Source organism: Geospiza fortis, unplaced genomic scaffold, assembly GCF_000277835.1.
Source record: "Geospiza fortis unplaced genomic scaffold, GeoFor_1.0 scaffold608, whole genome shotgun sequence".
NCBI classification, from domain to species: domain Eukaryota; kingdom Metazoa; phylum Chordata; class Aves; order Passeriformes; family Thraupidae; genus Geospiza; species Geospiza fortis.
This window is the reverse complement of record NW_005054494.1, coordinates 829,186-843,473: the sequence shown is the minus strand read 5'-3', so window position 1 is coordinate 843,473 and position 14,288 is coordinate 829,186. Positions and strand designations below refer to the sequence as shown.

Sequence of the window (14,288 nt, the reverse complement as noted above, 5' to 3'; positions counted from 1 at the left end):
GAGTTTTGCTGCTACAACCTGATACACACGAGTGCTTTTTTTGGACTTTGTTGTTTTCAGTGGTTTTTGGAGAGCACTAAAGGTCATACACTTCATCCCCAAGCTGCCAAGTGTGCTTGAACAGAAGAGTGACCCCTTTCAGGAGCCTGCTTCTCTTGGTGGGGAGTTCTCTCATTGTGGTCTTCTCTTCAGAAGTTGCCAGTATTCAGAAGTCAGTAATTGCCTTAATCACTGATCTTTATGAGCCAGATGAGGTGGAAGTGGTGAAATGAGTCCCTCTGAGATATATCACTGCAGAAGGGACTCCTGAACACAGCAAAAGTGATGGGAGCTTAGAGTTCCAGTCCTTACTCCTATGGGTGACTTGCTGGCCTGCCTTTTTTTTTTTTTTTTTTTTTTTTTTTTTTTTGTTGGTGTTTCTCTCCTGTTCCATTCAGAGATCCCGGTCTGTCCACTCCACACTGGGCAGGATATGTCTCTGTGGAGGCAGGTTCTCCATGGTGAATTCATGGATCACCACAAGGTACTGGACCTTGCCTTGGCGAATCCAGTGCTCGTTGCTCAGAGCTGCAACAGTGAGTGCAGTGTCAGACATTAATTGTGTCCCTCAGAAAGCACAACACAGTCCCACTAAGCCTGAGAGATTTCACAAGTGGTGGGCAGGAGCTGTTATTGCTGATGGCTCTGCAGAAGGGATGCTGTTAGCCATAGCCCTGTGTTGATGCTTTCTCAGCCTCCTGTGGAAGAGAGGATTTTTTCTCTCTCTGATCCTGTTATGGTGGAAAGAAATGTGTTAGGAAACGTGCCTTGCTCCCTGCCTGCCTTCTGGCAGTGCCATGCTCGTGCTGGGAGGGATGGAGGAGGGAAATGTGCCCAAGGAGAGGAGGAGATGCAAGGCAATCTGTTCTGGGTGTGTGTGACAGTCCTCTTCCTTGCAGGTCTTGTTTCTTTCCCACAGACGAATTTTCTAGGAAGCAGAAATGTATAATCAAATATTTCCTACCAAGGTTGAAATATGGCATTTGTGCAGTGTCTTTGCACTGCAGACTCCTCATCAGACCCCCCTGGCAGGAGGGTGGGTCCCTTGCTCAGGAGAATTCAGCAGCTCTGTGAGTACCAGTGTTGATGGTTTTGCTGATACTAATGGTGCCACTCTGAGTCTCCATCAGAAGGACTTATCCTTTCCAAGTGACAGACTCCTGGGTGCTTAGCAGGCTGCCCATTCCCAGCTTTCCCTGAACCTCTGTGATTTGCATCTGATGAGTTGTTTTGTGGGCCTTCAAGACCCACATTTAAGAGTCTTTACGTAGATGGTTGGTTTCCTATGGTGGGAGAATCCAAATACATCAAGGGAGGCATCAGAATCAATGGTAGCACAGCTGGCTGCAGACACAGCAGGGGATTGAGCAAATTGTACCAATCCCCATCTGGCAGGGCTGGAGGAAGTGCTACAGCAGAGAAAGAAGAACTCTAAAGTGAGCTTTTTGCTCCTCTGTGTAATATTTCTGTGGCAAAATGGTCCTGTTTGCAAAGCCTTACTGCAGAAAGATTTGGCTTCGTGGTGCAGGATGGTCTTCCACTGCTCCCAAGTGGATTTGGGATTCCTGAGAAGTTTGAGGTGAAGCTGTTGCCCTCGAAGAACAATGCTGTAACTGATTTGTGTTGTCCTGAAGTATCTGTGAAATCCTCTTTCAGCCTTGCTGAGTTACCCTTCCCAAAGACCCTTCAGACCGTGGGTCTGCCCCAGGAAGCAGAGCTGAGACTCCCTGGGACTGTCCCTGGGTTCAGAAGGGAGGACCAGCAGCTTTCCTTCCTCAGTGCCATCCTGCCAGGCCCTGGGGGAGGGATTCTGCTGGCACTGCCACGGGCACAGGGCTGGGCTGGGGTGCACAAGGTGCCAGCTGGTCCTGGCTTTGGTTTGCCCTGTGCCACAGCTCTGCCACCTCTCTCTCACACAAGAAGCTGTGCTGTGACACCAGGCACTGATGATGTGGTGTGGATTGAAAATAATCTTCCCAACCCAGGAACCTGAGACCTGGGGCAACTGTTCTGCTGTTCTCAAATCCTCTTCTGCAGAGTCTTACAGTGAGGTGCTTTTGTATTCATCAACTGAATCTTGAAGTTGTAGAGAGAGAAGGGGTGCTCACCTTCCAGGTCAGGAACATTTACCATCCATTATATAAATCATGTGAAATCTAAATTATGCAATTGCACATGCCTTTGAAAATCCAGATAAAATCAGCACTCAAGTGCAGAGTGTCTGCCTGTCCCCAGGCAAGGCTGGGTGGATATTTTTAAAAAATTATTTGAGTATTTTTTTACAACTTGTATTACTGAAGACCTTTTCATTTAGCTGCAGTTAGGCTGCAGCCCTCGTGGAGATAAGATTTTCTCCACGTTCCGGGTTGCTTGGATATCAACAGTTCCAAACCCACACTGAACTTGTGCATAAATGAAAGCTTGTGTTTCAGGCAATTAGTGAGTGATTAGAATTTCCTGAGGAGTTGTGAAGATTGATCCATTTCTGTGAGCTGCCAAGTCTGGAATACACTGCTCTATATCTCTGGAGGAAACAACTGAACTTCCAACAGGACAGGATTCTTCCTTGGGGTAGCTCACTGGTTCTTGGCTGCAGTTGTATTGGATTTTCATTGTGGTGGCTGCTTTTTTTCTGTATTTCTTTTGTGTGCAAATACCTTCTATTTTGCCATAGATGAATAATTGAGGGTTACTGCAGGTTTAGTATTTCAGACTGTCCAGTGGCTTTGAGTAACCTTTGTGTAGCTTTCACTGTAAAAGGTTGTATAGGAGCCTGTTCAAAACCTGCTTAAAGTTTTGCAGTGTCTGAGGCCTTCGAGTGTCCCCTCCCTCTCACAGCTCTTCAAACCCCTCGTGCTGAGGGTTGTGCTTTGGGCTGACAATATGAGGCAACTCCCTTTAGTTTGATATGGAAACAGCAGGAGAGATCTGAACCTAAATTCCCTTTGGGAAACCAGGAATAATCTTTGAAGTATTTTAACTTTGCACCAGGCAGCCAAGTTGCAAATGTGTAGTTAATCTTAACAGAGGCTAATTTATTTTTGATGAATTTGAACTGATCTAATTGCTAGCTTAGCCTGGAATTTGCTTCCCAGATGTTACTTATCCTACCTTGAATCTGGAATACTGTTAACATTTATTAATTCTGTGGGGCAGTGCTGTCTTCTGCCTTGTTTACTCATGAATGTGGCATAGAGAAAAACGTCCAACTTCTGGAGCTTTTGGAATTTGATTTTGCCTTGCCATGGTGTGGAGGTGTCCATACAGGCCCTGGGTTTTGGGAAGGATGCTCCATGGGAATGGCAGAGCTTGTAGGAGGGGATGGGCAGGTTCTGGGCTGTGAACAGCAGTACTGATGGAGCAGTTGGGTGTTGCAGGGATGCATCAGCTGCCTCTGGAGTGTCTTGGCTGCTCCTGGAGTCCTGGAATTCAGCTGCTGTTCTGTGCTCAGCTCTCGGTCAGATGTGCTGATCTGAGCAGTCAGCAGTCAAATGCAACTTTAAATAGTTTGTTTTCCTTTTACAAGTCCTGTAAATGATGAGATGAGTGGATCTGAAGAGGTCTCTTTGCATCTGCTCTAAAAGGAAGAAAAGCGATGATAATCTTAAGCCAGTATTTTCCCTTCAAGTTTTCTTTTTTGGATGCTTTTTTAATACAGGAAATAAAAGCTAAAGCAGTTCTTTACTAGACCCTGAGACAGTTTCTAAGGTAGTAAATATGACTTAATGTTTTCATTCTATAAAAAAAATATCCCAAAAGCTTGACATACCTAATCCTCCTAACTGCCTAACAAAATCCAGTTATTTAGAGTAGCTTTTGATACAGTTACAGGTGCAGATGTTCTGAGCAAGTGTGTAACATGGTGTGGTCGAAGCTTTAAAAACTTAAACTCTGCTTTTCCTTCAGAACTTTCAGTGAGTTTGCTGTATAAGGGACATGGTTTGGAGTTTGCCCTGAATTTTAAAAGTACAGAGGAAAAACTGTTCTGCTTTGAGATGGATTAAGATTGAAAGTGCAGATTCTGCCTAAATAAGTTTGTGTGGAAAATAGATGAACCATTAGTGCAATAATTGTAGCTGAGAACTTGTGCTAACTTCTTAATTTAAAAATATCAATTGAAAAAGCAAATCAATACCTTGCTCCTGACATCTGTGTACCTTCCTACAGCCCATTTGTCAGGGCCATGTTTCTGGTTTAAACATTTTACTATTAATAAAAAGTTATTCACAGGCAGAAAGGATTTGTCTTTTGGAGTATTTGGCCTGTAGGGCAGTGAAAGTTAATTGTGAGATGTTTTAGGCAAGTGACTGCAAGTGTTATCAGTGATATCGGTGATAAGCTTGATGGCTGCTTTGATACACATTTGAGTACTGAGATTTGCTGCTCTGGCAGGAAAGGATTGGGATTCCTGCACACATCAGTGTCTGCCAAGGGAAGCTGAGTGACTGGACAGTGGAAGGAATAAGCTGAGACACCTGGAAAACAAACACCACTCTAAGCTGAAGGTGGAATTAGAGCTCCTGTTGGGCTGGGCAGGGGTGGGAAAATAAATCCAGTTTTCTTCTGGGTGAGCCTCAGGTGAGGCTTTGCAGAGAGCCTTGATGGCTCCTCTTATTGCTGGCTGCTCTTGTGCAAGCTGGAGATGATGATGATTATTATTATTGATTGAAAATTTCCCCCTGGCAGCACCACCTGAGCTTGTGGGCACCTTAACCCCCAGCCCTGGCCTGGCTGAAGTGCCAACTGTTTTTGCCATTTCTCCTGCATCAGTGGTACTCTCTGTCTGAGGGGCAGGTGGGCAGACAGTGGTTTTTCTGTGTTTGGGCTCTGGTTTCCATCCAGCACGAGGGTTTGCACCATGTGCAGTTTTGCAGGCCGTGCTTTGGTGCTGGAGTGGTGCAGGGATGAGTCATCAAATTGCTACAATTACACAATTCCCTGCTCATTGTCCTCGTGCTTTTATAGGATGGGTACAGGCAGGTTTGGGTTACTGACTCTGTACTCCAGACACTCACAACCCTAAATGAGAGTTTGGGGTGTCTTTGAAACAGTTCTTGCAAGGAAGGTGTTGTTCATGTGATCCTGCAGTACCTGTTGAGGTAAGGCTGCCCTTAAGACCTAACCAGTTGCTGCATATTTAAAACCCAACCAAACCAAATCAAACCCCCACTGGATGTCTCTTGGGATTGCAGTAATTACATTGTTTTTCTGGTGACATCAGCCTGCTGCGTGGAAATGGAGGCATGCTGGAAAATAGCTCTGAACTTGGACAGAAGTGCAATTGTTTGGTTTCTTATGACAACCTACACTGAACTAACAGTCAGTCAGTGAATATTTTTGATGTAAATCTTTCTGAGAATGTGTAATACGTTATTTCAGAGGTTGTAAAACCCCAGAGTGATTTTCCTGCTACAGTTCTCCATCATCTGTGGCCCTTTACTGGCTGGGGTAAGGATTAAATTCCTGCCCTGCCAGGCAGGCTCAGGCTGCAGTTTGGGCACACAGCTGCCTGTAAAAGGATGTGCCATCACCAAAGGCTCACTGGTGCAGTTGGAGTCCTTGCTGAGTGTTTCATGGAATTGGATCAGAAAAGTAATCCTGAGCTGCTGAGCATTTTCATGTGTAATTTCAGTTTCCAAACAAGTTACGTGCTGTGACTCTGGGTACTGCCCCCACTGACCTGACTTCTGAGGCCCACCAGGGTGATCTGAGGAATGGAGCACTTCTCCCATCAGGAAAGGCTGAGGAAATTGGGATTGTTCAGCCTGGAGAAGGGAAGGCTCCAAGGAGATCTAATTCTGGCCTTCCAGGAGCTGGAGGGAGGACTGACTGGAAACATGAGGAGAGATTATTTACATGATTTTATTAGTTTAATGAGAAGTCAGATATACTGAATACTCAGAGATACACAGTTTTTTATGTTTAATCTATATATATATATATACACACACACACACACAACATCAGTGAGTTAATTTGTAATGAGTTTAAGGTGAGGACTGATACTCTCAAAAGAAAGTTAACAAAGTGGTACTAATTGCAAGTCATCAAAGCATTGGTGATTGAGCAGAGTGATGTGCTTAGTGACTGCTGGTAGTCTTTGGAACCTGCAGAAATGACTGTTCTGGAACATGTAGGTGAGGAATGGCTTGAGGTTTTCCTTCTTTGAGCAGAGGCATGAGCAAGCAATTCTAGTTTTGGGAAACTTACTGCTCTGGCCAAAACCTCCTGCAAAGCAAACCCTTTAGAGGTGTCAAACTGGGGCATGGAAGTGCATTAGGTATCTTCTAAAACTTACCATCTGTAACTTGTGGTCAAACTTTAGGTTGCAGCAGCTTGAAACACAAACTGGGGAACTGTGGTGCTGAATTCTGCATGTCTTCCTTTTAACTTTTTGGTGGTTAGTCAGAGGCCAAATAAAAATTGATGCCCTATTTTCAGTTACAAGGGTTTTTTTCTAATTTTGCCTTCAGCTGTTGGCTCTTGGTAGACTCTTTAAGTATTTTAAGTATATTTTTGTCTGAACTTCCAGCAATAGCTGCACTAAAATAAAACCTGGCAACTGGGAGAGCAGCAAGCTAGGTAAGAATTGAAGCATGTTCAGCCTAATTCGTGCAGATCCCCAGTGCTTACATAAATAGTTTAGTTTAGTTTAAGCTGAAACAAGCAATTACTAATACAGACATCAAATATAGATGTGGCTATGGTCAGCAGTGTAAACCTTCATGTTTGGTGGACAACCAACTGTCCCTGGGGACCAGGGAGGCCAATGGAACTTGGGGACATCAGGATTTTTGCACTTCTTCATAGACAGATCTTGAGGAGGGTGAGAAGGGAGGGATTTGGTCCTTGCTGTGAGAGGTTCATTCCCATCTTGTGCAGTCTAGGTTAGGGGTTCTCCAACTTAATTTTGTATTTGTGCTCCAGAACATTTTTACTAAGAGCCTCTCCATAGTTAGAGAGGAAAATCCCCTCTTATCCCTGATCAAATATGAAGATGTTGTTAATAAACATTGTTTAACAGGTTCCTGGGTTAGCAAATGCTGCCCATTTCTCCCATGGAGATGCTCATTCCATTTGGAAATGCTCTGAAGCGTTTGGCAGTTTCTGGCTCTATTAAAAGCAGGAAGCCATGAGGGGCATGTGCTCATCACTTTTAGCTGGTGCAGATGGCAGCCCAGCTTCCTCCCTTGCTGCTGGCTCCAGCTGTCCCAGAGGATGGCAGATTCCTCACTTGTCCTGGGAAATGCGTGCTGGGGCCTCCAGCAGTCCCTGTGCGGCAGAGCTGGGGTCAGGAGGGGATTGAGGCTCCAGTGCCGTGTGCTCCACCTGCAGAGTTTGACTCTGAGGTATCCAAGTATGTATTAGTTATTTTGTGTTGGTTCTTCAGCTTCTTCAGAGTCAGATGTGGTTTGTTAAAGGTCATCAGAACCTGTTTAGCTGTGTTTTAATTGGTTTTGCTTATTTTGTAACTTTAACTGAAATTTCCTGGTGATTTTTTCCAGAGAGTGGGAATCTTGTGAAAAGTTAGACTGTTGAAGACTTAGCTGGGTCTTTAACTGAGATGGGAATTACTGGTGTAGTTTCAAGGGCAGTGAGACATAGAAGTTCTTACTTCCTTTCCCTTTCATTAAAGCTCAAATATAAGACTCTCTTCTTTTTTTCAGGGCAACACATTTGTTGTCTTGTTTTGTCCATCCATCCTCTGTATCCTGTGAATCCTTTCTTTGTCAGGGAAAGCTTTATTATCATCAGAGAAACTTAGCAGTGTTGTGAGCCTTGCTCAGTGCTGAAACTCGTGTGTCCTGCCCCAGTTCCCAGGATTTCCTGCTATCACTTCCATAATTGCTCTCCTGATACTGGGGCTCACAGTGGCTGCAGAACAAAGCTGCACCTGGCTGTTCTCCTGCCCAGGCAATTAAGTGACTCAAGGCACTCCCAACTCCTGGAGCCCAGTGCAGCCCAGGCTAAGAGCAGCCTGCTGGGAAATCTGGAGCAGCCTCTCCAGGTTTGATGGATTTCTGCTGGAAAAGGTGCAGCTTTTCCTGCTCCTTCTGAGGGAGGGGAGCCTTGCAGTGCCACTCACCTGCAGGAAAACACGGAGTGCTTTTGCCCCTCACAACCTCAGATCTGTGGAACTGCTGTACTTGAGACATCAGTTCCTGCCTGGTATCCAAGGATCTTAATTGAAACTGTGATTTGTGGAGTTTTAGAATACCTACAATATCTTTGCCTTTGGGGATTGTTCATAGTTCCTTCTATTTCGAAAGCTTTTCGTAATCTCCAAAAGGAATTAGCTTCATGTAATCAGGCTTGTCAGAACCTCTTTCTCTCCAAGTAACTTGTGAACCTGTTTTTGCCACAGTTTTCTGCACCCCATAGAAATCTCATAAAATTGAGGTATTGTGGAGCAGAAAGACTAAGGAAAGCCTGAAGTTTCTGTGGAACTAAGCAAGGAATACAAATCTCCAGGATACAAATCTCCAGGAAATGAGCTTTTAAACTTGCCCAGCTTGTGGAGCAATGTGTGAATTTTACTGCCATTTCTGGTTACACTCAGTGGAAATAGAGGCTGGGGCTTTGCTCAGTGTAACTCAATTCAGTTGGGTTTCAACAACTGTGAGGCAGCAACAAAACATCCCAGCTTGGACCCATTGTTATCTCTTGGCTGTCGCTGCCATTCCCGGTAGGGATGGAGAGCACTTACTCCAGGCTGACTAATTAAGGAATGACAGCTGGTTGGAAATAATAATTCTACTTTTGCAAGAGCCATGAGCAACTTCGCAAGAATTCCTGCAAAAAATGAGCCTATAAACAAGATGAATTGACAATATTTAGAAGCTCTTGCCCTGTGAGAAGCTGCAAGGCTCTTGTGGGGACTGGAATCACACCTGGAGAATGTCTGCAGGGGCAGCTCGGCCTTGCTGGGATCACTGGGATGAGATGTCAGTGCTTCCATCAGGCCTTGGAGTTGTTCAGCAGCAGAGCTGGGGGAATTGGGGTGAATTCCGTGGTGATGCCACTTCAAAGCCACCTGGGAAACCAGCTGTATGTGGAGGTGGGTGGGGTGAGCAGAGGTGCCACTGAGGGAAGGGAAGAGCTGCACTTGGAGATGCCGATCGGTGTTCTTGCACAAGGGCTGGAGCCCAGGAGCCAGGACTGGTGACACCATCTGTCAGGAATTCTGAAATCCTTCTTCTGCCAAGTGCTGGGAATGGACAGGACAGATCAGAGCTGTCTAATTGCTTCTTCCAGCCAACAGGGCAGGATCCACCCATCACCTCCTGGTCTCCAATTAGTAGGCTTAAGTGTTGGAGAGAGAGATTGGAGTCTGAATTGGGATGTGTGTGATGGGGGCAATGACCCCAAAATAAAGTGTTTTAAGAGAAGCAGAGCAAGTTTATTGGAAAGAGAAGATATAATAGGGAAAACAAAGTGTGTATTTGGGAGTAGAAAGGGAAAGGATGAAGGATTTAAAAGCTCTAAAATACAGTAGAAAGTGTAGAATGAGGGTGGGAAAAGAGTAGATGTAGTAGTAGATGCCATTAAATGAATGCAGCTGTCAACTTCCTGGTGAAATATCTGAATACCATGTTCATTTCCAGCCTAAAAATCAAGCTGTGTTATCTGCCCCCACAGTCATGGCTCAGATGGTGACAGGACATGAGTGTCTCTGGGCAGCAGTGCATTTGGAGTCCCCATCCCTGGAGGTGTCCAAGGAACACCTGCAGGTGACACTCAGTGCTCTGGGCTGGGCATGAGGTGGGCATGGGGCACAGCCTGGACTCGATGGTCCTTGTGGTGTTTCCAACCTTAATGATTCTGTGGTCCTGTGAGATTCCAAAGGTGTAGCCTCTCCCCAAAGCTTGCTGCCCAGGTGTTTCCCTGGCCAGCAGTGGAGACACAGTGGAATTGAGTAGGGGCACAGCACAGAGGGAAACTCACTTTACAATCTGCTGGTGTGGAAATCTGATGGTTTTGGTGACATTTGTGTCCCTGCACTCTGTGTCACAGTGCTGCTGTGCTGTAGTTTTATTGGATGTTCATAGAATGACATAATGTTTAGGAGGCAGTTCTTAGTCTCCATCCCTGGGAAAGCTGGCAAAGATCTCGGAGATATTTTCTGATAAAGGGAGAAATGCAATGGCAGAGTCCCACCATAGCCTGCTGAAGGAAAGTTAGAGGGCATAGATGGATAAAATGTGGGATTTCTGCTGAATTTGCTGACCCAAGCCACCTGTTTGATATTCTCAGTGTTCTTGTTTGTAGCTCCCAGGATCCATGGGTTTATTTAGCCTTGAGCTGCCAAAGGACATGAGATGTTCCTTACTTGTTTAAGGACACACTAATTGGATGCACAGTTAACAACATATAATCACTCTAATGAGTGTTTTTACATATTCATATTGAAATAAAATAAAATCAAAGACACCCTGCATTGTTCCATGGTGGCATGTTTGCTTTCCAGAATGGTGTAACTGTGTGGGCTGGCTGGGTCCCAGGCAGTGAGGGGCTGCTGTGTGTTCCCTCCTGGGGAGGAGCAGCCCTTGCACTGGTTTGTGCCCCAGTGAGAGGGCCTGGTTAGGACTTGCAAATAACTGGGATGGCCCTGCAGAGACTGTGGCTTCAAAAACCATGGAAGGTGTGGCTGTCTGTTCTGTGGATGTCCAGAAACACTAAAATCCATGTTTTTGTAGAGTCACCCCAAACATCTCCTGCCTTTATTCCTTTCTGAATTCCCCTCCAGCCATCTCCTGGGCTTGTACATGTCACTGCCGTGTGTGTCATGACCAGGCAGTTGAGTCTTTCCATCACCTGTGGGCACAGGTTTTATCCTGTCATCCAAAGCCCCTCTGCCATGTGTTTTCCACACCTTCAGAGAGGGCTCAGGGTAAGCTTGAGCCCCAAGGCACTGGGCAGGGGAGGGAGGGTTGCTGTAGGCAGGACGCTGCTTGTTTTCCAGGTTCTCTTGGCTTGTGCAGCATATCCTTATGGAGGAAAGAGGAGGAGATGAATGCTTTTGAGATGGAATTGTGTTTTGAGTGGGGGTGGATGTAGTTTCTAAGGAGTTATCCATAATCCAAGATGGTAGGAGGAAGGGAATTGTGTGACTTACTCCATGGTATGTTTTACCTGAGCTCCTTGTTCCTGTTGAGACAGAAGGGAAGAAGGCTGAAATAATTACAGGTGTTTGAGGACACTCAGTTTGTCCTGCTATCCCTCCGCCAGTCCCCTGGGCATGGGGATGGGGAGGGCAGGGCTGGGGGAAGCTGGAACTGCCTGGGAATGAGGGACTGGGGAGCAGGGAGGAGGAGGTGGTGGGTGTGCCATGGACAGCAAAAGGGAGCAGCTCATCAGCAACAGGGGCAGAAAAGAGAGAACTACTTTGGGAGGCAGAGGTGAGCTCAGAGAAACATTTGCAGCTGCAGGTTTGTAGAAATGCTTCCATCTTTTGTTGGTGAAGGAAAGGGAGGAATGCAATAGTAAGGATCAATTGTCATGTGGGGAGAGCATGCAGTAAAGGCAGGGGTGACTGCCAAGGGTTGTAGACACAGCCTGGGCAGTGGATTGCAGAGATGTTCTGCAGAGAGTGATCCCTATTCCTAGAGCTGGGAAAAAAGCATATTCTGTTGCATGTAAGTAGTGTATAGTGATTTTTTTTTTTTTTTTTGCCTAGCTGTATGCAATTTAACTTTGGCAGAAAGTGCTGGTTGAATACATTGACAGGTTTAATTGCTTTGGCTTGAGTAGGATGAAAGTGAATTTATTTCCCAGTGAGAAAAGCGTTGAAAGGCTGCATGAAAACCTGTCAAAGGAAATTGAAGCGGGGTTGGGGAGTTATCTTTACAGTAAATGGAATTGATAAACATGTCAGTTAAAAGGGGAATTTATTTATAATACTCAGGTTTTGTGGCCAGAAGTCTTTGAGAATTCCGTTCACTGGGAAAATGAATTTTATTTGTTCAATTGATTTGCTTTTTCGTAATGCTTGTAGAGCAAGAAATTGTCACAGGGTAAAAAGCTGAAGTAATATTTGCTCGTTTTTTTCCAGAACACGTCAGTAATGGAGGATCAGAATGAAGATGAGTCTCCAAAGAAAAATACCTTGTGGCAGGTAGGACTAACATGGATGTAGAAGGAGAGGTGCCAGGATTTTGTCTGTTCCTGCTTTTGAGAAATGTCCAAATCTTGGCTCTGCATAATCATCTTTGGATGTCGTTGTCTTTGTCCTCCTAAAATTAGCTCAGCCTTCAAGTGAAGGATGATGCCAGTGGATAATCCTCAAGAAATTACCATTTTTGCTCAGATTTTATAGTTTGTGCTGACCTTGGAAGGACAATGCTCTGTCAAAGCATCCTTGGGAATAAAGTTAATTTATATTTCTGAGCATGTGACCGTGTTGTTTAGAACAAGAAGTTCAGCATGGCAAAGACTCGCAACCCGCTTGCTTTGAAGAAGTTTGGGAATATTTTGGAGCTGCCAATTGCTCCCCAGCAGCCCCTTGGCTCCTGAGGGGCTCAGAGGAGCTGGCATCTGAGGCTGTGCTCAGTAATTAGCAGTGGCTCCTGCTGGGGTGTTCTGGGCCATCCTGGTGTTCCTGGGATTTTAATGAGGTGTTCATGTGCATGTCCCAAACATTGACAGGAGCTGTTCTGCAAAAGCAAACCAAGCCCTTGATTCTCAGTTTTTATTTGTGGACAACCAGTGCAACACTGACATGAGGGTCTCGAATTCTTATTTTAACCACCAGAATCTGAGCAGAACATTTGTGAAGACAAACTGCAATGTGCCTAAAAACCACTGCTTTGAGCTGGGAAAGGTAGTTCTAAAAACAATTACGTCCCTTGCGGTTTAAGTGGTAAGAGGTGTAAGGGAAGAATTCAAGATTTTCAGTGTAAGTAGTAATTTGGGAGCAAAGGCTATGAAAGATTTTAAAAAGTCTTTAAAATTCATCTGATGTAACTCATTTCTTGAATGTGTTTTAAAATTTAGTTTTGATTTTTTCTTTGCATCTTCTTACATGTTCTTCCTTGAGAGAGATTTTATTAAGCTGTTCCTATAGCTTATATATAAATACCAATATTTAAATATGCACTAACATATAAATAATGTTCCTTTTCCAACCCCAGATAAGTAATGGAACTTCATCTGTGATTGTCTCAAGAAAAAGACCATCGGAAGGAAACTACGAAAAGGAAAAAGACTTGTGTATAAAATATTTTGACCAGTGGTCTGAATCAGATCAAGTGGAATTTGTGGAACACCTCATTTCCCGGATGTGTCACTATCAGCATGGACATATTAACTCCTACCTGAAGCCCATGTTACAGCGGGACTTCATCACTGCGCTGCCAGGTAAAGCCAGGGCACGGAGCAGGGACTGCTCTGGGCTGTGCAGCCCCTTGGGGACATGCTCTGCATCCCATTGTCCCTCAGAGAGCCAGTGCAGCCCCTTGGGGACATGCTCTGCATCCCATTGTCCCTCAGAGAGCCAGTGCAGCCCCTTGGGGACATGCTCTGCATCCCATTGTCCCTCAGAGAGCCAGTGCTGCTGCCTGCTGCAGAGAAGGGCAGCAGGGTGGCTGAAACCCTTCTGTGATTAATTGTGTTGGCCACTGGATGCCAGTGTTGTTCCACGTTAAAATAGTCGGACTGGTGTATCCCAAAGAATTTGTGCTGGGATTGGAACTGAGTTGTCACAAAAGTTGTGTATCTGCAAGCTTTGGTCTGAACTCCTTTTTCATACAGAAAATGCTACTGCAGATGTATTTTAGTTTAGGAACTCTTACATTTTAGTGTTGTTCTGAGTTTTTGCTTAGATGAGTGCATCTAGTTTGTCTACTCTTGTTACTGACCTGAGAGCAAAAACACTTGTGGATTTTTATTGTGTTGTCCAGCCCTGACTCCTCCTTTCAGTTACTCACAACCTCTTCTGACACCCACAAGTGTCAGCCTGTGTTGGTGTGTTCAGATATGAAATCTGTTTTTACACTTGCTCAGTGAATTTTTTCACAAAAATGCAGAGCAGCAATAGTGGATATATAGAATCTCTGGGTTGTAATCTGGTAAAGTTGTGGGTTTTTTTGATAAGTTTTTGGAAGAAATTGTATCTCTGGATTCTTGCTGCTAGGGGCAGTGATTCATATGATTCTTTGAAAGGGAAGTGTGGACATTGTTTGCAGAGTGGGAAATCAGCCTGGGTAAGTGGTCAGTGTATTCTGTGTGCCCCTGGCAGCCCACTGGCACAG

General features: G+C 45.0%; 1 protein-coding gene across 2 annotated transcripts in view; it reads left to right on the top strand.

Annotated features, from left to right (window-relative positions):
• FBXW11 (F-box and WD repeat domain containing 11) overlaps window positions 1-14,288 on the top strand; it is a 49,494-nt gene that overhangs the window by 13,366 nt on the left and 21,840 nt on the right. For both annotated transcript variants that reach the window (XM_014310186.2, XM_005428625.2), the window contains exons 2-3: window positions 12,092-12,154; window positions 13,170-13,395. In XM_014310186.2, coding sequence (XP_014165661.1) covers window positions 12,104-12,154; window positions 13,170-13,395 — 277 coding nt within the window. In that variant the 5' untranslated portion in view covers window positions 12,092-12,103. The remainder of the gene's footprint in view (window positions 1-12,091; window positions 12,155-13,169; window positions 13,396-14,288) is intronic.